The sequence below is a fragment of the Coturnix japonica genome, chromosome 23 (genome assembly GCF_001577835.2).
Source record: "Coturnix japonica isolate 7356 chromosome 23, Coturnix japonica 2.1, whole genome shotgun sequence".
Lineage (NCBI taxonomy): Eukaryota > Metazoa > Chordata > Aves > Galliformes > Phasianidae > Coturnix > Coturnix japonica.
The window spans coordinates 4,526,386-4,548,084 of NC_029538.1; the positions used below are offsets into that span (position 1 = coordinate 4,526,386).

General features: G+C 53.7%; 5 protein-coding genes across 15 annotated transcripts; 1 reads left to right on the top strand and 4 right to left on the bottom strand.

Annotated features, from left to right (window-relative positions):
• Nucleotides 1-653: 653 nt before the first annotated feature.
• EIF3I (eukaryotic translation initiation factor 3 subunit I) lies at nucleotides 654-4,269 on the bottom strand. The gene is made up of 11 exons (XM_015883303.2): nucleotides 4,152-4,269; nucleotides 3,896-3,988; nucleotides 3,682-3,769; nucleotides 3,364-3,429; nucleotides 2,905-3,054; nucleotides 2,673-2,800; nucleotides 2,284-2,394; nucleotides 1,917-2,006; nucleotides 1,588-1,661; nucleotides 1,337-1,429; nucleotides 654-1,042 (listed from the first exon to the last, which is right to left on the bottom strand). The coding sequence occupies exons 1-11, from the start codon at nucleotides 4,152-4,154 to the stop codon at nucleotides 961-963; spliced, it is 978 nt and encodes a 325-aa protein (XP_015738789.1). The 5' UTR covers nucleotides 4,155-4,269; the 3' UTR covers nucleotides 654-960.
• TMEM234 (transmembrane protein 234) lies at nucleotides 4,148-8,182 on the top strand. The gene is made up of 5 exons (XM_015883316.2): nucleotides 4,148-4,241; nucleotides 4,380-4,531; nucleotides 4,816-4,882; nucleotides 5,169-5,261; nucleotides 5,707-8,182. Exons 1-5 carry the CDS (start codon nucleotides 4,229-4,231, stop codon nucleotides 5,766-5,768), a joined length of 387 nt encoding a protein of 128 aa, XP_015738802.1. The 5' UTR covers nucleotides 4,148-4,228; the 3' UTR covers nucleotides 5,769-8,182.
• On the bottom strand, nucleotides 6,067-9,221 carry DCDC2B (doublecortin domain containing 2B). Of its 4 annotated transcripts, none has more exons than XM_015883309.1 (6): nucleotides 8,862-9,221; nucleotides 7,934-7,991; nucleotides 7,482-7,552; nucleotides 6,971-7,102; nucleotides 6,543-6,674; nucleotides 6,067-6,251 (listed from the first exon to the last, which is right to left on the bottom strand). In XM_015883309.1, the coding sequence occupies exons 1-6, from the start codon at nucleotides 9,137-9,139 to the stop codon at nucleotides 6,170-6,172; spliced, it is 753 nt and encodes a 250-aa protein (XP_015738795.1). In that variant the 5' UTR covers nucleotides 9,140-9,221; the 3' UTR covers nucleotides 6,067-6,169. The 4 variants fall into 4 exon arrangements, with proteins under 4 accessions (XP_015738795.1, XP_015738794.1, XP_015738796.1 ...); XM_015883308.1 differs by having other exon boundaries at nucleotides 6,543-6,683; XM_015883310.1 differs by lacking the exon at nucleotides 6,971-7,102 and having other exon boundaries at nucleotides 6,543-6,683.
• A 193-nt stretch (nucleotides 9,222-9,414) lies between these two features.
• On the bottom strand, nucleotides 9,415-12,967 carry LOC107323870 (coiled-coil domain-containing protein 28B). Of its 7 annotated transcripts, none has more exons than XR_004309522.1 (9): nucleotides 12,837-12,967; nucleotides 12,168-12,341; nucleotides 11,928-12,076; nucleotides 11,700-11,854; nucleotides 11,146-11,608; nucleotides 10,874-11,017; nucleotides 10,239-10,581; nucleotides 9,931-10,049; nucleotides 9,570-9,686 (listed from the first exon to the last, which is right to left on the bottom strand). XR_004309522.1 is itself a non-coding variant. In XM_032448944.1 (7 exons), the coding sequence occupies exons 2-7, from the start codon at nucleotides 12,305-12,307 to the stop codon at nucleotides 10,457-10,459; spliced, it is 1,197 nt and encodes a 398-aa protein (XP_032304835.1). In that variant the 5' UTR covers nucleotides 12,308-12,341; nucleotides 12,837-12,967; the 3' UTR covers nucleotides 9,937-10,456. The 7 variants fall into 7 exon arrangements, 5 of the variants coding, with proteins under 5 accessions (XP_015738791.1, XP_015738790.1, XP_032304835.1 ...); XR_004309521.1 differs by having other exon boundaries at nucleotides 10,239-10,602; XM_032448944.1 differs by lacking the exon at nucleotides 9,570-9,686 and having other exon boundaries at nucleotides 9,937-10,602.
• A 1,659-nt stretch (nucleotides 12,968-14,626) lies between these two features.
• On the bottom strand, nucleotides 14,627-21,249 carry TXLNA (taxilin alpha). 2 transcript variants are annotated; one of them, XM_015883299.2, is made up of 11 exons: nucleotides 21,079-21,249; nucleotides 20,570-20,714; nucleotides 19,429-19,767; nucleotides 18,851-18,942; nucleotides 18,332-18,502; nucleotides 17,760-17,954; nucleotides 17,449-17,568; nucleotides 17,088-17,162; nucleotides 16,472-16,564; nucleotides 15,968-16,063; nucleotides 14,627-15,827 (listed from the first exon to the last, which is right to left on the bottom strand). In XM_015883299.2, the coding sequence occupies exons 2-11, from the start codon at nucleotides 20,676-20,678 to the stop codon at nucleotides 15,477-15,479; spliced, it is 1,641 nt and encodes a 546-aa protein (XP_015738785.1). In that variant the 5' UTR covers nucleotides 20,679-20,714; nucleotides 21,079-21,249; the 3' UTR covers nucleotides 14,627-15,476. The 2 variants fall into 2 exon arrangements, with proteins under 2 accessions (XP_015738785.1, XP_015738784.1); XM_015883298.2 differs by having other exon boundaries at nucleotides 21,065-21,249.
• Between the last annotated feature and the right edge of the window lie 450 nt (nucleotides 21,250-21,699).

The following is a 21,699-nucleotide window of genomic DNA, read 5'->3' on the forward strand; positions in this document are numbered from 1 at the left end:
CTGGCCAGAGCTGGGCTGATCCTGCTCTGCTCTCCAGTAAGATTTCAGCAGCTCATACCTGGACCCAGCAGCTCTTGCTGCAGTGTACCTGGCTCGTGGGCCCTGCCCTGTGCCCAATGTACAGTTAGCAGAACACGCTAAGCTCACACCAGCCTCTCCATATCACTGCACACTGGCTGCAGGTTGTGTTACATCAGTTGCTCCAAGCTGGAAACCAGCCTGGGAGATCTGCCCTTGAACCCAGTTTCAAGGAAGGAAAGAGATAGAAACCACCCCTCCAGCCAGCAAGACAGAGGGATGGGGTCTGGAAGGATGAGGATTTGCAACACAACCCTCCTAGTGCAGGAAATAACTGTTCCATGAGGAAAGTTGGCTCAGGGTCAGTCCAGCCAATAAACAAAGCACTTGAACTGGGCGCGTGTCATCTGGAAAACAATGACTGGCAACTGCATTTCCAGGCTGTTTGCACATCCAGTTTTCACTGCTAAGTCTGCGCTTCAACAGCTGCACCTCAGCACCGGGAAGGAGTTAATGTGTGCTTGAGGACAGAGGCACAGGGAGCACCAGCACTGCTGTCTGCTGCCAACAGAGCAGGGGAAGCAAAACAGCCATGTTAATTTTGTCCCAGAGCAAAAGAACAGAGGCACTTCTCGTTGCGTTCAGAAAAGATTTCTATTTATTTCTTGATGTTTTTTTGCTCCACTGATATATAAATATGTCCAGCAGGTCAGGAAGTTGCACCCACAGGGGCAGGCAGGCAGCCAACTCCTTTCAGGCCACTCGTGCCATTTTGAGCTGGTTGGGTTTCCAGATTCCCACCTTCATACAACCCCTGAGTTTGGTGCTGCTTCCTGCTGCCTCCTGTGGAGCAGGTTAACTTCAGGCCTTACAACAGTTCTTTGCTGGAGCAAATGGATTGAGCAATGGATTGGAAGAGGAAAGAAGATAATTCATCCTCCTTTAAGCTTCAAACTCAAACTCAAAGTACTGGGGATCAAAATAATGGATGCGAACGTAGCCATCTTCACCACCACTGCTGTAACTGCATGGGAGAAAAGACAAGACAGTCACCAATCTTGTCAGGAACTCACCATGTACAGATTTAAACTAGTAAGAGATGGAATCCAAAAGCTAATAAAAACAACAGCCAACATGCACAACTGGGCATCAGTGACTCCCCACATCCAGTGTGATGGGGGGCAAAAGGGGTGGAATGGCAGAATTCAGGAAGGAGCAGGCTCCATCCCCACTGCAGTTCAGAGTGAATCCAGCCATATCCTAATCAGAACAGACCACGTTTGGTGGGGACGTGCTGGAGACCCCCAGAGATTCTCACCTCTTCCCATCAGGGTGAAAAGCAACACTATTTATCGGACCAAAATGACCCTTCACTCTGCCAAACTCTTCTTCAAAAGCCAAGTGGAAGAATCTGGGAGAAGAAAGAGGCAGGTTAGGGATGTCATCAGGGTTTCCTCAGAGAAGCTCTGCAATTCTAGTAACTCTCCAAATGCTGCCAATAGCAAGACGCTCTGGGAGCAGGAGAGAACTCCAAGTGCAGACTCAGCCCTGCCAGAGAAGAGCACCAACCTTGCCTCAAATTTGCCAATCCTGGTGGAGGTCGTGGTCACATCCATGGCCTCCTGCCCACCACCGAGCACAACCTGCATAGGAAGAAAGTCACAACACTGCAGTGCTGCTTACACCATATGTGGAACAACAGCCAGGGTAGGAGGGAGCCCAGCCTTGGGGAAGCCTCCCACTAACCCAGCACAGCCCATGACAGCAGTCAAGTCCCCTGGCCCTGTCCCACAGTGATTCTTTAGCTCAGGCTGAACTGGTGACACTGTGCCTTCCAGCTGCCTGAGACAATGCAGGAGCTGCACTAAGACCGTTAGTATGCGTGGGCTCATGCTTACGTGATCAAAAATGGGGGAGAGTGCAGCAGAGTTCACCGGTCGCTCTGTCCGGAATGTCTTCAGATGTTCCAGCGTTGTGCAGTCAAATAGCTAAAATGCAAAAGGAAGAGAGTGGCAGTCCAAGTATCTCATGCAAACCCCAGCTGCCAGTCCTCACATGAGCAGGTGTTACTTCTAAAGTCACTCCTGGGCATCCAAATGTCAAAGCTATTGCTCCAGAATCCCAAATATCAGCCCTCCCACTAAGCTTTGGCTCTACACCTGCTCAAATTCCCAAAGAGAAAACCACTGAGGCAGCCATGACTTTGAGCAGGGGTCCTGCAAGCGGATGTCAGCAATGCACCGCAGTCCCCCCAGGAGGCCTCACCTTGGCAGTGTTATCCTTGGAGGCAGTGATGAACATGGTCATGTCCCTGGAGGTCTGAATATCATTGATTTGCTTGGTGTGCTCCTTGATGTTTGAAAGCTGCTCCCCTGACTGAAGGGTAAACGAGGCAGTTTAAGTGAACTGGCAAGGAAAGTGTACAAACAACTTCTCTGCTAAAACCGACTTTAGATGTTGCTGTCAGCAGAAAGGTAGGCATATATATGTTCAGCTTTGCTGAAGAAAGCCACATACTTTAACTATCCTTCCTCAAGGCCACTGGTTTGAGCCAAAAAAACCCACATTCTGCCACATGATCACAACAGGAACGTTGCAACATCCTCTCCCAAGAGTTGCTGCCTGAGGGTGATGCTCCTCCTTATCACACTGACCTTGGCACTGAACTGGTTCAGCTCCCCACTCTCGTGTCCTGCGATGATGAATTCTCCCAAAGGGCCCCACACAGCACTAGTGATTTTAGAGTCGCTGCAGGGGATTTTCATGTAAGGCTCGTTGTTCTCTGCAGGAAGGAAGGATGGAGACACACAGACTGAGTGGCACCAGCTCTTGGCAGCCAACGCTTCCCCTTATTCCCAGTTGCAGGCACAGGCCCGGATTCCTCACCGATTTGGCTGGGGTCACGCAGGTCAAAGAAGCTCACAAAACACTGATAACCCATCTGCTTGTCCGTGGAAAACATGATGATGTTTCCTCCAAAGTCAAAGCCACACGTCCTCACTGCCGAGCTGGTCTTCACCAGAGCGAGCTGCTTTCCTGAACACGGAGCAGAAACCATCACTTCACTTGGTCTTGCATTGCAAACATTAATGAAAGCAATCAAACAGAAGTGCAGTCATAGAAAGAACAGGAGCATCAGAGCTGACAGACAGGTTGGGTGACTGGAAAGCACTAAATGTGCTTGGTGAGCAAAATGAATAAGTGCCCATTGAAAATAAGGCAAATACACAAACAGCCAAGAAAGGACTTGGGCTCTTTCAGGGGCAAACAGGCACATGTTGCACAGATCCCAGAACAGGACAGAGCTGAGTCAGATCCAGCCACGTGGGAGAGAAGAGCCTTTACCTGTTTCACAGTCCCAGAGCCGACAGCTGTTATCTGCAGAGCCAGTGAGCACATGTCGGGTGTCCCCTTGGTCAGCAGTTAAGGGATATCAGCACGTTTGCAGCCCCAAAAATCATTAGATACCCAGGGAGTATTTACACACAAGATTAAGAAGCTGCGTTACATTGAGAAATTACAGGACTTGGGAAACTTCCCAAGGAGCACAAATAACCAAGAGATGGCACAAGGGACAATTAAACACAGCAGCTGAATGGAGCCATCCGTGCTGAATCACTGCAAGGAACGAGAGCACAAACTGGTTGTGCACCCAAAGGATACAGTCAGCATCCACACACCACACGGCTCCTGTGTGCCCATTGTAGGTGCCCAGCCGTTCTCCATTCACCGAGTACCAAACGTTGACGATCTAAAAGAAGATAAAAAGGCTTGAAGAGCCGCTCTGACCAATTACCTGAGCTCGTTAATTACCCACCTTTATCCCTCCCCCCCCATCGCACACAGCCCGGTTTCCCGGTGCCCCCGGTTCACTCACGGGATCCTTGGCCACAGTGAACAGCAGGTCTCCCTCTCGGTTGTACTTGATCTGTGTGATGGATCGCTCGTGGCCCTGCAGCAGGATCGGCTTCTGCACGCGGCAATGAGGGAAGGCGCCATTTAACGCTATGCCAAGCGAGGCCGAGGCCCCGGCTGGGGCTCAGGCTGCCACCACCATCAGCCCAGGAGCCCCGCCGACCCCAGGACCCAGCCGGGACCCGCATCAGCCCGGCCCGGCCCACAACCCGACTCACCATGGCGGACACGGCGCTGCCGGAACCGGAGCGAGAGAGAAGAGGCGTGGAGTATCACGTCCGGGTCACGGGGCGCTATGGCGGCCGCCGGTGAGCTTCCGGGTTTGGGGGACGGGCCTCGGGTGGATCCCGGAGGGGCTGAGGGGACGGGGTGGGCTGTGTGAGGGGGCTGCGGGCTGATGGCGGCCGGGCCAACAGCCCCGGGGCTGAGCTGATGTTGTGCTGCAGGGCAGGCCGCCGTGCTGGTGCTGGTGTCGGTTCTATGGGGCAGCACCGGGCCGTTCCTACGGACGGGAGCGGCGGGGCTGTTGGACGTGCAGCGCCGGGGGCTCCTACGGCAGCTGCTGGCCGAGATCAGGTTCCTGGGCTGCAACTACAAGGTGAGCACAGCCGGAATCATGGGGTGTATGGGACGGGCCTTCATGCTCCTTCCTGCACTCAGCACCTCCCATCTATCAGCAAAATGATTTGTACTCTATAACATTTCATCTACCCACCTGCAGTCCTGCTCTTCTTATGGAGAACTTAGACACTTGTAGAAATTAACCCTCATATTTCACATTCAGACCTGCCTGCCTTCTGCAGACATGGCATCCAAGGCTTGCACTGCTTGCTGCAGGCATTGCAATGCTTTTCCATGCAGTGACCTGTCTTCTTTCCGCAGTACATGGTGCCATTCCTGCTGAACCAATGTGGATCGCTCCTCTTCTACCTCACCTTGGCATCTGCAGGTCAGCTCTCACTGCTTTGTCCAGTGGGTTGATCAGGGTTTGGGGAGGAGCTGTATTACTGATTCATTTGGTGATCTGGCTGAACATCAAGTATCATCATCATAGTATCACAGTCTGGTGTGGGTTGGAAGGGACCTTAGAGATCATCGAGTCCAACCCCCGGGATTCGAGCCTCCTGTGTAGCAGAGCGGCACTTCTACCACTTGTGCCACAGGGGGATTCAAGTAGATGTCTTTGAATGAAGGACGCATCCATTTCAAACCGTGTTACAATTGTTCAATTTCAGAGCTGTCCCTGGCAGTGCCGCTCTGTAACTCCCTGGCTCTGATAGTCACGCTGGTGACTGGAAGGATTTTGGGAGAGGATATTGGTGGTAAAAGTAAGTTACGCTTAAAACATTTGGCACGTTGTATTCTGCATCTATTTGTTGTTTTAATGTTGTGTGCTCCCTTCTGGTAACTGCTTAGGCAGTAGTTTGTGCAAGGAAGCTGAAAAGGAAGTGAAACTGACTTGTAAGGGGGTAGAGCTAGTGAATTTAAATTGGCTGGAACTGGCTGTTTTAAGCTAGCAGAACTTGTAGGCCTGAGCCTTCACCTAATGATGTATTTAACCATAAGAGAAATGTCCATACACTAACATTATCCTGCTTAAGAAGTTGGGAAATAACAGGAAACTTGAAAACTGAATAGTAGCAATAAGTACCAGTTTGGCTCACATCCATTTAGGCCATCTTTTTTCCTGACTGAATCACATATTCAGCAATGATGGGGGCTGACTGTGTTGAGCTGTGTATGTTCCCAACACAGAACTCTGTATCTCTGCAGGGGCTGTGGCAGGGATGCTGCTCACCCTCCTGGGACTCACCCTCTGTGTAGCTGGTTCATGACCAAGGCACAGTGAGCAGAGGAAACCTGTTCTAAGGTAACTGATGTTTGAAGAGGGGAAACTTTTGGCTCAGCTGCCTCAAGGAAGCTGTTCTGACACCTGGCTGTCTGAAAGTGTGGATCAAATTCCCTGAGTACCAGAGAGGAACAAGGCACATTGCAATGACATCCTATTTAATGCCTTGAGTTAAGGATGCTTTTTTTTCTGTGGGTGGTTCAAGGCAGGGATGATTGAATTGCCTTGTTCAGCACTGGAGGGGTAATAATTGATTAATAAATCATTGAAACAGAAAAAAAAAATCTTTGTTACTCTTGTAATTAATCAGCAACACGGGGGAGGGAAATACAGAAAGCCATCACAGCCCTTTAACTCTTCAGAGTAGTTTTGCGGCCAAGGAAAACATCATTCAGTGCTCCTCATCTTCAGAACTGTTGTCATCCCTTTTCCCTTAGACAGCGCTTTGTGATTTGCCTGTACTCCGTTCCTTTGGGCAGCGAGAAGAAAAAACACATTTATTACAAGTCAGCTTCGATGCAACCTCTCGACTTTCTGAAATGCTGAGCCCTGCAGTTACACCCTGTGCTTTGGTTTCTGACGCTCCCCCTGGTGGTTACTTTCAGCTTTATACACTTTAGGGGAAAGCACGGTGATTTCTGAACTGTGAGCAAGAAAGCTAAACGACTTGCCCAAGCAATTGCTATCAACTATTGTTTGCTGTGTTCTCCAGTCCCTATTAGAGATGATTCTTTAAACCTCTCAGCCATAGTTTACATACCAGAGTGTCCTGCACACAGAGGGCACCAGCAGCTCCATGTATGGCAGCTTTTTGTACTCCTCGGTTCCCACTGCCACATAGTAGCTGCCATTCACCAGTTCCTCCCCACTGGACACCAGTGTGCCATCCAGCCTGCAGAGCCTCGGGAAGGAGACAGCAAAAGGTTCAGAGCAATACAAGGGAAAGTCACAAGACAGAGAACAACCCCTCAGTGTGGAAGAAAACAAGTGCAAAGCAAATGAGACCAAGAGAAGAGCTAAGGATGTTGGTGTTATCATTCATTTAAAGATGGGAAAACTGAAAAACAAATGAAATTGTCAAAATATGCTAAAAGCAGCTAAACTTTTGGTCCTCCTCACTAGTAAGTACTGCCTGTGTTCCTGGGCATAATGAAAGAAGACCCAGCAATGCCTTGTCCAGATACACACCTGTTAACAGCCCCGCTGCACAGATCAGCCTTCTCTGTCAGCAGAGCCAGGAGTGTGTCCCACTGCCATAAAGTGCCCTTGGAGATGATCAGTTGGAAAGGAGGGCTCAGCAAATCCCCATTTCGAAAAACACTACAGCAGAAAAAATCCAGAGCGTGCCATGAGACAGTGTGGGCAGAGATGTTTTATTAACCATTGTGAAGTCATCAACTCTCCTCCCCTGGCAGCTTTGCAGTGTCACCAGACACCTTGAAATCTGTAACTGAGCCACAGGCAGTTCTGTTCAGTTTCCTCTGATGGTGGTGGAAGAGAGAGGAAAAAAGGCAAATGTTCACACAGTATTTACCACAAATAGCTCTAGTGGTAGGTAGATGGTTGGACCAGATGATCTTAGAAGTCTTTTCCAACCTTAAAGATTCTATGATTCTCAGGATCTCACACAGAAATTCCCTACTTCAACTTCCAAAATGTTCCCAAATACCTTCCCAGGAGAAAGCACTGAGGCACTTACTGTATTGTAAGGTGGGTGGGCTTCTGCTGTCGCACTGCAGTGTTTGGCTTCCAGGGGGGTACAGCACAGGTCTAGAGACAAGTTCAGTGCACAAAAAACAGACAGCTCTGGCACAAAGCTTCCCAGAGCTGCTCCATTTTCTCCACCAGGAGGTGCCCACCCTGCCTTCAGCTCGCTGCTGCTGCTAGGTGGGGTTTGTTGTCAGCAACATGAAGGCCTGGGGAGGTTCTTCACATACTTCAGTGCATTCCAGAACCTCCGAGCATCTCCTTCCCTTCACTGTTAAGCAGCCCCTGCATCGTTTCACACATCACCCTACCGATTGCTGTGTCATTTTCTGTGTCATGCTGGACACTCTTAAATCTCAACTTCTGTTCTATCAGTGCCAGCTCTCAGCTGTACCTCCTAGCTCAGTCTGTGTTCTTGCCTGCCCACACCCAGCTCACACTCACCTGCACACCATTGCTCTTGCTTGTCCCACGGAGCTCCTTCCTTCCATGATTTAAATAGCTATGAGAACAAGAGATGACATTACAGTGCAGCAACTAGGCCATAACTACAGAGCAGTGAGAAAATGACTAACTGCTTTGTCTTGATTCATTGCCAGTATGCGTGTTTATTATCTGGGTCATGTTTAAAACCCTCCATGTACTTCCATCTCACGAGCTTCCACAATTTCAGATTAAAGCCTATTTAAGAAACTCCCAGTCAAGCACAGATCATTTCAAATATCCACAATAAAGACATCCAGAACATTTTATTCCTTTGAGCTAAGCAGTGGTCAAGACTCCAAGGAGTGACTGCTGTTACAAGGACCGACTCCTGCTAAATCCAGCCCGGACCACCTCCTCAACAGGATGCAATACGTGGTCAGGGAGCCAAATTCCCCCAACACACACACTCCCTCAAGACCAATGCAATGCAAGTCTTCTCAGCCCTCTGCATTTCAGGATGAACCTAAACAGCTCTACCCTAAACAGCTCTACTTCACACAGGATTAGAAAACAAAAGAAACCTCCACTAAACCAAAGAAACAGTTCTTATCAGAGCGGAAACTGTGGCTGGCAACTCAGCCAGAACCTCCCACACCCCACACAAGGTGCCTGGGAGGCAAAGCAGCACCAATCACACACAGACAGATGGAGACTGCACAGCTCCCCCAGCATTTTTTCTTTTGAGTCGGTGACCTTCTCAGGAAGATGTGCATTTTCCAACAACCTGAAATACATCCAGTAAAATCCACTAGGAAAAGGAACTAATCTCACTACATTTTTATTTCATCCTTTTAATCTATTTACCCCCCCCCCACACACACATTTACACCTCAGAATACTTAGAGCTGCTTACCAAACCCAGAGACAAAAGGGACCATCTACTCACTCAAGCCTCTTGAACTTTTCAAAGCCTGCAGCCACGTACTGGCACCCATCCTGCAGGTCAGCCAGCTCAGCAACACGATGGCCATGCTTGGGTGTGTAGAGATTCCTCACAGCCAAGGGTGCATGAATGCTCCTGGTCACCTCATTCAGAAATGCCTCAAAGGTCAGGAAATGCCGCTGGTTCACTACAAACTTCCTCCCACGGAAGAAGGGGTCACCGTTGCGATACACCACCACGTTCTTGGCTGGACAAGCCAGAGCTAAGCCTCGGGAGCTCATTCCCCATGGGAGAGGCAAGCCTCACTGACTAGAGATGCAGGCAGAGCGACACAGAGCACAGAGGAGAGCTCCAGCAGGTCTCCCACTGAGCCTACGCCTTCCTGACCAGCCGCCTTTGTGTTCTGCTGCCCCTCCTGACCGTCACCAGGGCTGCAGCAGGAGGAACTTGTGGGCCAGGCCACATCAAACAACCTGCAAATACTGCCATCTGAGAACAACCAGGAACCACACGGCTCTTTAAACCTCACCCCATGCTAACTTCCATGGCCAGCATGTCCCCGATTTGACCAAATATTCACATTTAAAAGAAACAAAAAAGTCTTTTGCCACATGAATCTGACGAGGAGGACATCATCTCACAGAGCTGGGGTTCCCCAGGGTGCTGCTGTCTGTGAAATCATGTTTTGACTTTGGAGCTGCAGCTCCTCTGCAGCAGGTGGCAGGGATGCTGCTCACCCTCCTTGTTGAGCAGTACAAAACATCCCACATGCTCAGAAATGCCTTCCTAGCAGTCAGGAGACTCCAGCCTCTGTTTCAGCTTCAGGTACTATAAGAGAAAGAAATTCAAATATTAACAATTAAATCTCAGAGACCCAGAAGCAGGAAAGCACCTGCAGTTTAGCCAAAGTCATCACACTTGGCCATAGGATTCACATGAACTGCACCTTAACCAGTGCAAACAGCAGCTTTCCTTCTTCATTTAACCCAGAGAAAACCAGACTGTCACCACCCAGGCTCTCACCCCATCACAGAAGGAACCCCCTGACCAAGAGGCAGAGACAAGCCCTTACATTTTTACGGCTGTCAATAGCTTGTTGCAACCACAGCAGCTCCATGATCAAGTGATTTCTGAAGGACTGGAGGCCAGGCCGAGTTCGGGGAAGCTCCTTTAAATCCACATGTGGAATTTCTGCAAAGAATTGGAAGAAGCTACTGCTAGAATACTTAAATTGCATATCTCTGTCCTCCAATGAGAGATTCTGAACTCTCCAGTACATTCTCAAGGGTTTGATTCTCCAAGGACCTACTTCACCACCTGCAGCTGGTTATTCAAACCACATGGCAGAATACCACACCTGCAGGGGCTGCTATCTCTTACCCATGCAAGCATTGAGGGAGCCTGGTTCCAGGTCAGTGCTGTCCCACACAGATGAAACACTGCTGGTGTTCTGCCACTCCTTGCTCTGTGCTGGGACACTGCGCCTTTTTTCAGTGCTTTTACCTGCGACAGCCCCTAGATTTGGGGGGTTTGCTCCATTGCATTCCCCCATGGAGCTCAGTTCTTTCTCACTCTGCAGCTGGGCCACATGTTTCATGCTATTGCTGGAGCCCCAGTCCCGTTCCGGTTTCAAAACATCCAGCTCCTGCTGTGTCTTCTCTGTGCTGCCCTTGTGACTTGATACAGCCTCCTGCAGGGCTGAGCACTTCTCCTTCACTGGCTTCTAGGAGACAAATGTGAGAAACTGCACAGACATAAAACAGCACAGTGAGATGTGGAAGGCAGCTGTGCTGCGGGGCAGCGCTTTGTTCTATGTAGAAACCTGCTGTTGTCACAGCACCCGGCACACTCTGCTCTGAACCATTGCATGTCCCAGGCCCTTGTGTCAGCACGGGGAGCCCACAGCGGGTCCTGGCTGTGTGAGCAGCCGTTGTGTTCGGTGATGACTGCGGCCATCGCTGCTGCTGCCACACGGACACACCGACCCCGTTCACCCCGTTCAGCCCAGCACGAACCTCGGGCAGGAACACGGGTGTGCGCAGGTACCGGCCCGTCCATCGCAGCCGGCCCCGCTCCCCCTCCACGTCCAGCACCAGCTGCTCGTACTCCGCCCGCACGTCCCGCATTGTCCTCCGCAGCAGGAAGCCCCGCACAGCGGCCTGAGGGCAGAGCAGCGGGAGGAGCCGCTCAGCAGCGCGGCCCCGAGGGAAAGAACAGGCACAGCCACTACGGAGCGAGCAGCGGCTTTAATGGAGCACGGCGTTAACGGAGCCCGGCCCGGCCCCACCTGCAGCCGGGTCACAGCGCGGAGCAGCCGCCGCTCCTCGGCCTCGTCCCGCGGACCCGACACCGCCGCCATGGCGTCCGGAGCAACCGGGGGGGCGCCGCCCGATGACGTCACGGCGCGCTCTGATGATGTCACAGCCCCACTGTGTGCGGCCGACCAAGATGGCGGCGGGTTGAGGGGGGGGGCGGCTCGGTGACCCCGTGTCACCGCCATGAGCCCCAAGGGTGGGAACGGGGCGATCCGCTGTCCCGGCCTGTCCCGCAGCCGAAGGTGCGTCAGGCCGCGGCCTCCTCAGGGCTGGGGGTCTCCGCCAGGTGCAGCTTCTGACTGGGCTGGTGTCAAGGGAAAGCAACACAGCGTGCCCTGCAGCACCACCGCCATCATCACCTCCATCATCATCACCATCACCGCCATCACCACCCCCCGCCCGTGCAGGATACATGGAGCTGCTGAGCTCCTCCAGCTGCAGGAGACAAAGGCAGAGGTTGGGTCAGTGTCAGTGATGCCGATGTCGCCCATCCGGGGCCATGTTCTGGTGGGGAGGTGCCACTCACGTGTGCCAGCAGCTGGTCCAGGTTCCTGTCAGCCACCACCTTCTTCTGCTCCTCCGGCAGCTCCTCCACGCACACGTCCAGCCCGAAGTGCAGCCTCGCCAGCTTCTCCTGCATCTCACGCACGTGCTCCAGCTGCTCGAAGGAGCATTCCTTCCCTGCACCCACAGCTACAGCCGTCACCCCCCACCGATGTGCCCCCCACGCCCCCCCCGGCTCCCGGCCCCTCACCAAACGCCTGCAGTTTGCCCGAGTGGAAGTCGCTGAGCAGTCCGAGCAGCCCGCCCTCCATCTCACACACATCCGACACCTCGGTGAGGAAGCTGTGCTGCAGCGGGGCCCCCCGTGCTGCCCCTGCCCTCACCCTCTCCTTGCTTGCCCTGCATGGAGGACGTGGACAATGTGACACCACCATCCCCCTGGTTCAAAGGGGCCACAAGGGACGTACTCTGCCCCCACCCCAGCACTGACCGCCGGGGCCTGGCGTGCTGTGAGGGCAGGGCGGGCAGTGGCAGGGCGAAGGATGTGCTCTTGCTGGTGGGCAGAAGCCGTGATGCCCTGCTGGGTGCTGGCTGACCCCTGGGGCTCCGCTTCTTCCTCCGCTCCTCCATCCCAGAGAGAATCCCAGAGCCGCGTGGGAAGCACCTGAGCAGGACAGGATGGACACAGAGCTCTGGCTGCACTTCCCCATTCGGGGCCTCCTGGTCCTCACGGAAGCTGGGAAGCCACAAACAGCTCAGCCCACACTCGCTGGGGTCAGCAGCCAGGCTCAGGCTGTGTTATCCCGGCCTGCACAGGGACATGATGGCACGGAGCAGAACCTGGGGTCTGAAAAACACCCGGGGAACTCCCAGCTGGGGATTTACTCTACAGCGTCTTCTCCCAGAGTTGCAGAAAAGAGGATTTCAGCCCCCACGGGGCAGGGAAGGACTCCTGATACATAACCCAGAGCCAGGGCAGAGACTACAGGAGGGACCCGACACCCTTAAACCCTCCCCAGTGTATTTCAGCCCCCCCCACTGAGCTCCTCTGCCCACTGGGCCCTTGGCGGTGGCAGGACGGGTCTTTGCGGTGGGTGCTGCGGGAGCCCGTTTGTCTGCGGGCTCTGGCCCCGCACCACAGCAGCACGCAGACACTGACCTGTGCTCCAGCTTCAGTGCCACCCGGCTGCGTCCCCAGGACCGCTGGACCAGCGGTGTTCGCGGAGCCCTCGGGCTGTGATTTGCATTTAAAGGGGAAGGGACCTTCCTCCGGCCTCAGCGCAGCTCTGGCCCCTGCTGGACGGACGCTGCCGGACGCTGCCTTGCAGTGCCGAACGTTGCCCACTGGAGTGGCCACAGCGTGCAGCCGGCCCCGGACCGCAGCACCAGCATCACATGGGGAAGGCAGGATCCGGCCCTCAGTTCTGCACAGCTGGGGCACACAGGAAGGGTTTGGGGTAGGTAGCGGGGTCTGCACCCGGGCACCTTCCCTGCAAACATCCTGGTAGAAATGGGGGGATGTCACTGCCTGCCACCCCCTTAAACCACCCAGCGTTCACCATAAGTCTCAGCATCACCAGACTTGTGTGAGCACAGGATTTGCCTTTTTTAAGACCAAGGCTGCAGTCCTCTGGCACTCAGGATCACGGGGCTGGGGGCAATGTGTGCCCGTGGTGGGACCCCCAGATCACAGGGAGGGAGCAACAACAAACTGCCCAGTGCTGGGTGTCCCAGCCACAAACCTCCCCCACTGTCTGTAGGCACAGACGTGCCATCACCTTTGCAACTTAAGTTCCCCCCAGCCTCTCCGCTCCATGACTCAGTGCCCCAAATTTCATTCCCAAACGTGATCCTTAATGAACGAGAAATAACACAAACAGCAGCAGTGAGTTTGTGGGTTTCTATTGGACACGAAGATACATACAGCAGCTCCCCACAGAGGCCATTGGGACCATAACAGGAAAAAAATTAGATTGAAATAAAGAAAAGTGGGGGAGTTGGTGACTTCCTAAGAGATTTTTCTTTGACTGAAAGGGCAGGAAAGAGAAATCCCGTGCCGGGCTGCAGCCCTCTGCTCCCACCACATTCAATGCAACAGGATGCTTCCACTCAAGTCAGATGCAACCTGTACAGGAGGAAGCAATGCCAGCAGTGCAGGGCAAGAAGCAGCCCAGAGAACTCCAGGGAACGCAGCCCAGTGGGCGCTGAAGACTCTGGTTCTGTGGAGCTGTACTGGACTCAACAGTCCTTAGACCCAAACTCTGGGATCCCCATGGAAGGAAGGGGGACGCAGAAGCGCCTCCTGCAGGCAGCTCACATGGCAGGTCCTTCAGATGCAAGAACAGCTGCAGCCAGGAAAGAAACCAAAACTGGTCTGCAAATGCAGGGGAACAGCTCAGCCAACTCGATTCAGCTTCAAGCAAAAGGAAGGCAACGCTGAAAATAGTCTGCTGTAAAGAGAAGCTGCAGCAAGAGGTTCTCAAGCAAGTAGATGTCTCCCAAAAGGGTAGTGAAAAAAGGAAGTCTTGAGAAACAGGAGAAATCCCCCCAGCCCTGTGCCAGATTGCCTTATGGGCCCATCAGAGCCTCTCGGACACAGCGGCAGCAGCTCAGTGTTGGTGACTGCCAGCACCTGGGAGATGCTGTTCTGAAAAAGCAAAGGGAAAGGAGAGGCCCAGGCAGCACCAGCACAACCTGTCTGCAGGTCTGATGCTGCAGAAGGAATCGGCCCACAGCACCATCCTTGAGCTGGTCCCAGCGATTCAGCTTCGGCAGCAGGTCATGGAGCAGCCACAGGTTTGATCCTCCTGGAGCCCCAGCTCCACAAATACCTCCAAACCACCCCATTCAACACCAAGGGATGGCCCTGAGGCAGGGCAGAGGAGTCACAAGGACGTCCCTATCCCCGTGCACAACTACTCACACGTGCTTGTGCAAAACACTCCGGAATTAGACCTTTGGATTAACTGTTTAATATACTTGTGCACATGTGCGTATAGCAAAGAGGCAACTGTGAATCATAAGGCTATTGAAACATTGGCAGGTTCTAGGAAGAGCAAAGGCCCTGCAGGAGGCCTGGGCAAATCAGGTGTCCCCAGTTTCTCTGCTTTTCTGTCCCCATTCAGTACACAAAACCCATACAAGAGGGGAACTGGACTGCTTTGCTCCAGAGAGAGCTGCCAGCCAGAGCGTGAGAAAGCAACAGCAATCCAGGAGCTACCTCCTGCCTGATGCAGCTCAGGGCAGGAGAATCCAGCGCTGGGAAATGCGTACGTTCTCCCTTGCTCAGCTCTTTTGCTCTCACTCAATGTCAGAGCATCACCGTGCAGGTGGAGGAAGTGACGTGTCCCGCTGTCCCGGTGCCACAAGCCGGAGGGTTTGGGCTGATCCGTGCCCTTGCTTTCCTGTGCTGCACTACATCTTGGGGGAGTCGCAGCTGGCCGATGACAAGGTCTTTCAGTGAAAGGGACAATCAGTTGAGTCTCCATATATTAGTTATTCACGCACACGCAGGGAGGTGGGTCATTCTAGGTTTCATATATATTCATATATAAAGTGTATGTTGCCCTGCACGTATTTTATATATCATATATATATACACACACACATCATCTATATGTGTATATATATATATATAAAATTTAAAAAACCCTCCAAAAACCTAAGCTAGGAAATGTCATAGCCCAAGGAGGGCCGTCCTCTTGCACCTGTCCAAGGACCAGGAGAGGGGCTTCAGATGGAGCCTGGAAACATTCATGCTACCCTCCCTTACCCAACTTCTGCCTACCACACAGCAGGCTCAGTCAGCGCCCTGAGTGCCTTCCTCAGTCCCACTCTGCCCCAGGGCTCCTATGCTCAGTTCTCCAAGGCTTTCCTCAGGATCTGTGCTGTGTGTCGGCTTTCCCAAGTGAAGGCAATCCTCAGCCAGACGCTGCTCTGCTGGGGCACCTCCGGCTGCTGCCTCGGAGCCCTCCCGGGATGGGTCCTTCAGAGGCTCTGTCAGGTCCACGTCTGCCCGGGGCACATGTGCACACAGGTCCTGCACCTTCTTGTTGAGGTCGTTGCGCTCTGTTTGCAGGGCTCGGCACAGTTTCTCCAGGCGCTGGATTTTCACCTGAAGCCCCTCTAGCTCTTTATCTCGAAGGGTTTTCTGTAAATAGAGAAGCAGTTCAGACCTACCCCACTGGGGATAAAGGCAGAAGGGAAAAGAGATGAAACTTTGAAGGGAAGCTCAAGTGGAAAGACCACTCAGTTGCCCACATCAGCACAGAACGGCCACAGCCTCCTCACCTCTTCAGCCATTTCCAAGAGAGCCTTGTTGCTGCTCTCCCAGCGAGAACGGTACATTGTGGTCTCCTTCTCCAGCTTCTTAATTTTCTTTGTCATCTGCAGAACCATGGTAAAAAAGGAACAAATAAGCCAGAATAATGCAGTCAGGTACATCTTGTGTATACTTAAACAGACAGCTGCTTTCCCAGGGCAGACAGCAAGATCCTGCTGTCCTGGGAAATGTCTCCTTGCCCTCCTGCAGCCAGCTGCATCAGTGGGAACCACCAACAGTAACCCAGGAGATCGTGGTAGCACTGCTTTTTCTGATCCATTAGGGGTACAGCCATCACCCCACGAGTCCAGCATCCACCTTTTATCAGCAATCAGTTTGTGCCTGATTTTAATGCCAGCAAAACTCAGCAAAACAATACAGCTGCTGCTTACCTCACAGTACAAGTGAGGAGAAAGGCAGTACCCAGCCCGCTGGCCCATGCACACACTGCAGGCAGTGACAACAATACCTACCTTCTCCATCTCCTGCTTAAATGTTGTGAACACTTCACTGCTTTTGGAAAGGGTGTTCTGGAATTCTTCAAACTTCTCTGTGTAGAGAGCCAGCTGTAGGGAGAGACGGGGTTACAGCTCGTCACCATGGCACCTCCTGATGGCCTTTCCCAGGAGCAGGGAGATGTTAGCCAAGAAATGAGCTAGTCATCTTGTGACCGGACTTTATGACTAACAAACTTGCAGCATGAGGCTGCTTTGCCAGCACTGGGTACTGCAGATTGTGGAATGATATTTCTTCTTTCTTAGGGAAACACCCTTAGAGAGCAATGTGTTCTCCAAACATCTCCTGGCCTTGGCACGAAGCACTTGCTGGGTCTGATTCAGCAAAGTGTGATCACACAACTGCTCTGAGCACTGGGAAACATGCTGGTAAAACCAGAGCTCCTTCCTTGCACAAGGAGACTGGAGGAGGTTTCATCTCACACTGTGCTTCATGCAGGCACACAGTTATCATACTTAAGAGCAATCCTGCCTCTGTGTTTTTCTAATTAAGGAAACACAGGTTATTCCCTGCTGAAGGAGGAAGGGAAAAAATGAATGACCAGGCTGAGCACACACAGAGCAGGTAACTCACCTGCTGCTTGAGATGAGTCTCCTGCTGCTTCATCAGCTCACACATCCTCTGTGATTCCACAGCTTCCTTCAGCAGCTAGGGAAGAGCAAAAGCAGTTACCTCACTGCTGCCAGGGAAAGCTCTCAATATGCCATATGCTGCTGGTGCTTGGCCTGGAGTCAGCAGGGGGCTGGGAGAAACACCACCAACAGCACAGGGCTCCAGCCTTGATTCTGAAGCAGCTGGGAGAATGGTCACTGCTGCATACACAGCTGGGATGGCCTGATCTCTTAAGGGCACTGCACTCAGGAACCCAACCTCCACAAAGAAACAGGGCAAACAGCTCAGTGCTTATAACCAGCAGAGAATCACTAAGACTTACAAAGTCCTTTTCCCGTTGATGCCTCTCCTCTGCCTCCTTCAGCATTTCCTGTGCCTGCTGGAGCTTGGCATCCACGAGCTGCTGCTGCAGGTCCTTGTGTTTGAACACCTTATCAATGTGCTGCCAAAGGAAATGCCACCAGTCACTGACATGCGAGGTCAGGGCCCTGCTACCCACGTGGCACAGATCCCAAGGAATGACCTCAAATCCCAAGGGCTCTCTCTCCCCTCCAGCAGCAGTTTCTGCCCTGGAAACATTCTCCACAGGGCAGAATGGGTGCACCACAGCAGGCCATGCCAGGCCCGACTCACCTCCTCCCGCAGCTCGTACTGCTCAATGAGCTTCTTGAGCCGCTCTGCCAGCTCCATGTTCTCCTGGCGCAGCTTGGAGTTCCTCTCGTTGTGCTGCTCCATCTGCAGCTGGATGTCATTCAGTGTCACCTGGAAGTGGGATGTCACCTCCTTCCGTTTCTCCTCTTCCTCTCGTGCTCGCTGGACACCCTCCTCCTGTATTAGAAGGGCAGACAGCAACGTGGCATCACATCAGGCAGATGAACAAACCTCCCTGGGCCGTGATGATCTGAACCCACCCAACTTCCCACTGCTGCTGGTATCAATCAGGAAGGCTCTGCAGGCCATTGCATGGCAGCTCCTTCACTCCAAGAGCTGAGCAAGCCCACAAATGATCACTTCCTTCAAAATAAAATCACAAGGGTCAGCTCCCTCCCCTGCTGTCCCTTGCAAGATAACAGATTAACAGCACAACTGAAATCCTGCACTGGACATCAGACTGCGGGCGACCACTCCTTAAAATCAGCCCTGCAGCAGGTGACCTAAGGGTTTGGGAGGAAGCAGCTCCTGCAGCAATCCCAGGAGACACTCGCCTTGAGGGTACGGTTGTGTCTCTGGAGCTCACGGCACAGGCTCTCCAGCTTGCTGCGGGCCAGGATGGCCTTGCTGTGCTCACTCTGCAGGTGGTCCTTCTCTTGCACCAACTGTGTCTGCTTCTTCTGCAAAATCTTCATCTGTTTCTGGGAGTTTCGGTGTTCTTCCAGCTAGGGTAGGAGAGCAGAGGGCAGAGATGCAGCAAAACAGACCAGGGCAATGCTGTGCCCATATAAGGGTACACAGGGATCAAATAGGTGTTCTGTCTACTCTGAAAGGACAGGAGCTTTATAATAAAAAGCACAGTCAGATGAATACAGAACCCAAGGTCTCCCACACACAGCCTTTCTCCTTCCTGAATTAACATCCTACTGGAATTGGTGAGAAGTGCACATTCCTTCAGGACCTCCAAGCACTCAATGCTTAAACAGAGCAGAGCTCTGAGTGCTGTCCCAGTGCTCACTGCAGCAGCGTCCTCCCACTGCCCCAGAGCCTGGAATGAAGAAACGAGGACTCACCAGCTCAGCGTATTTCTTGCACAGTGCTGCCAGTTTCTCCTCTGGCGTGCTCAGGGTGTTCAGGGTCTGCATCAACAAAGTGATTTCTTTGCCTGCAGTGAGACAGAATTAAACAGAAAGGTGACGTCACGTACATGGAGTTGTGGCTTATAAAGGCAAGGACAGGAGACAGAAACCAGGTCTCACACCTGTGACCACCCTGGCCCAGAGTTCCCATCTCCAGTGCCTATTTGGGGGTTTGTCCCCCAGATTTCACCACATACAGCAGTGAACAATTGAAGCAGCTGAGGAGAAACGTGGTTATCAGAGTAGGGAACCACCAAGGGGCCAACTAGACAACGCTGTGTGCAGCAGAGGGGAAACCTGCACAATTCAGAGGCTGCAGCAGCACTCAGGACTGATGAGTGTCTTTGCAACACTCAACGTTTCCTCCCATACCACAAGAATAAGATGCTGTACTATTTCCAAACACGTACCTAAGGTATTCATTTCTCTAACAGCACTTAGTGCAGTATAAAATCCACATCTGCACCAAAGTTCTCAGGCTGGCAGCACAACCACAGCAGGAAACCCCTTACCGAGGCCCTTGGCTTTCTTCTTTTCCTGAGCCTTCTTCTGATCCCGCTCTCCACACTCGTCTCCAGGTCGAAACTCTTCGGTCCCCTTCGTTCCTTCCTTCTCACCATTCATCTCGGGGCTGCCTGACTCCTGATCTCCGTTCCTCGGGGACTCACTGAGGCACTTCTCCACTTCCTCTGGCTCCACGGGCTCACTCTGCCCACCGTCCTCACCCGGACCCTCCTGGCTGGCATCCACGCAGTACGTGTTCAAGATGTCCTCAAGCTGCCTGCTCAGCTCCTCAGAGACATCCTGCACGGCAGCCCGGGAGGACTTTGTGTCGTCCTGTGCAAGGGGAGCTGTCGGAGATACAAGCACAAAGGCGTGATGCTTCCCCACGCCGCCTGTTCTCTGCTCTCCACGCACACACAGCAAGGGGAAGGTTTCCCCGAGCACCTCAGTGCACCAGGGCGGGCTGAACTCCCAGCACACAAACTGCTTTGTTCAGGCTGTGCCTCCAGCCAGCTGCCCTGACAATGGAGGTGCATTCCTAACAGCCTCTTTTGATCACGAGAGCATGACCGAGACCCTGACATCTGTCAGGAGCAAGAACTGCCCCCTCCCACCATCCTCTAACCAAAGCAGGTTGTGTGTGAGCCTTCCCTCGGAGCAGCAGCCTGCTAATATCCCCAGAGCCTTTTTTGCACAACAATAGATCTATAAGCTGAGTTTGCCTCTTTGCTCACATATACGAGCAGCTGTAGCGGCTCAGACCCACATCCCATCCCATCCCATCCCATCCCATCCCATCCCCATCCCATCCCATCCCCATCCCAGCACAATCCATCCCATCCCAGCAGCCCCTCAGCACTTCTCTACATCCACAACTCCTCCCAAGCAGAGCTGTACAGCATCAGCTATTGAACTCACTGCATTGCTGTGCATCTCCTACGTTCCACAGTTACTAAAACGCAGGGCAAGGTTAATTGAACCTGCTGTGAGCTGACCACCCATTCCTGTCTCAATGTCACAGAGCAGCACTAAAGGAACCGATCGCTCAGGGACTCTGTGCTGCTGGGATCAACGCTACGAGTCGCACAGAACGGACCGGACAGAACGGGCCGCCCCGTACCCAATACCGGGACGCGGCGCTGCCCGCACCTTCCATGGCCGCGCTGGGCTCTGCCGGTTCCGCCTCGTCCCCCGGATCGCCGCCGGTTTTGGCCGCGGGTCGCGGGGCCGCTTTGCCGTCTCCGCTCTGGTTCTTCATGGCGGCACCGCTCCGCGCTCAGCACCGGGAGAACCGCTGGAACGGAAACCGCAGCTGGAGCGGGGAATGGAGGGAGCGGACGGGAACCGGGACCGAACCGGGACCGAACCGGGAACCGGGACCCGCCGCGACCCAGCGCTGCGCCACGGGGACGGCATCGAGGAGCCGCGCGGCACCGGATCCCATGGAGCCCGGTATCAGCCCCACACAGCCCGGTATCCCCGCACATATCCCGGTATCCCCTTATAGCCCTGTATCCCCATACAGCCCGGTATCCCCGGATCCCCCCGGTCCGACCGGAGCCCCCGTCCGCTCCCGCCATCCCACGTGACCCCCGTGACGTCATCAACACCTCCCTTCCTCCCGCCGTGACGTCACGCCCGTACCCCCGTGACGTCACCGGCAGCGCTGTGACGTAGCGGCCGCTCCTCCCGGTGCGGTCGGTGCCGGTTGAGGCGGCAGAGCCCCGTTGTACCGGCGGGCAGCGCCCAGCAGCGCCCAGCAACGCCCGCTCCCCCCGCCGGTCCCGCACTGAAGGAAGCGGTTCCGGGCCGGGCCTCGCAGCGTGCGCTCATCGCGCAGGCGCCGCCCCGCTCCGCCGACCAATCAGCGCCGAGCAGCCGCGGGGGCCGCCGGGAGACAGAGGCGAGGAGCGGGAAGAGCCGCGGGAACTACAACTCCCGGCGTGCCCCGCGGCAGCCACTTCCGCCCCCCCCGGTCTCCACAGCCGCTCGCTCCCGGCCCGGCTCCGCTCAGCGCTTTGTTCGATCCCGGCCCGGTACGAGGAACCGACCGTGAGCGCGGCCACACACAGCGCTATAACGGGAGCAGCTCGGGCCTCGTGTGCAGGTAACGGCTCACAGCGCTATTACACACATTACATTACACAGGTGTTGGTTTCCTCTGGAGCCCGATTAGACAAACAGGTGCCGATAGATCGTATAAAATACACAGATCTGAGACTTTATGAAGGAAAATGTTTGTGAGCGGGACGGAAACATGGAAATGAGGCCCAGTGTGT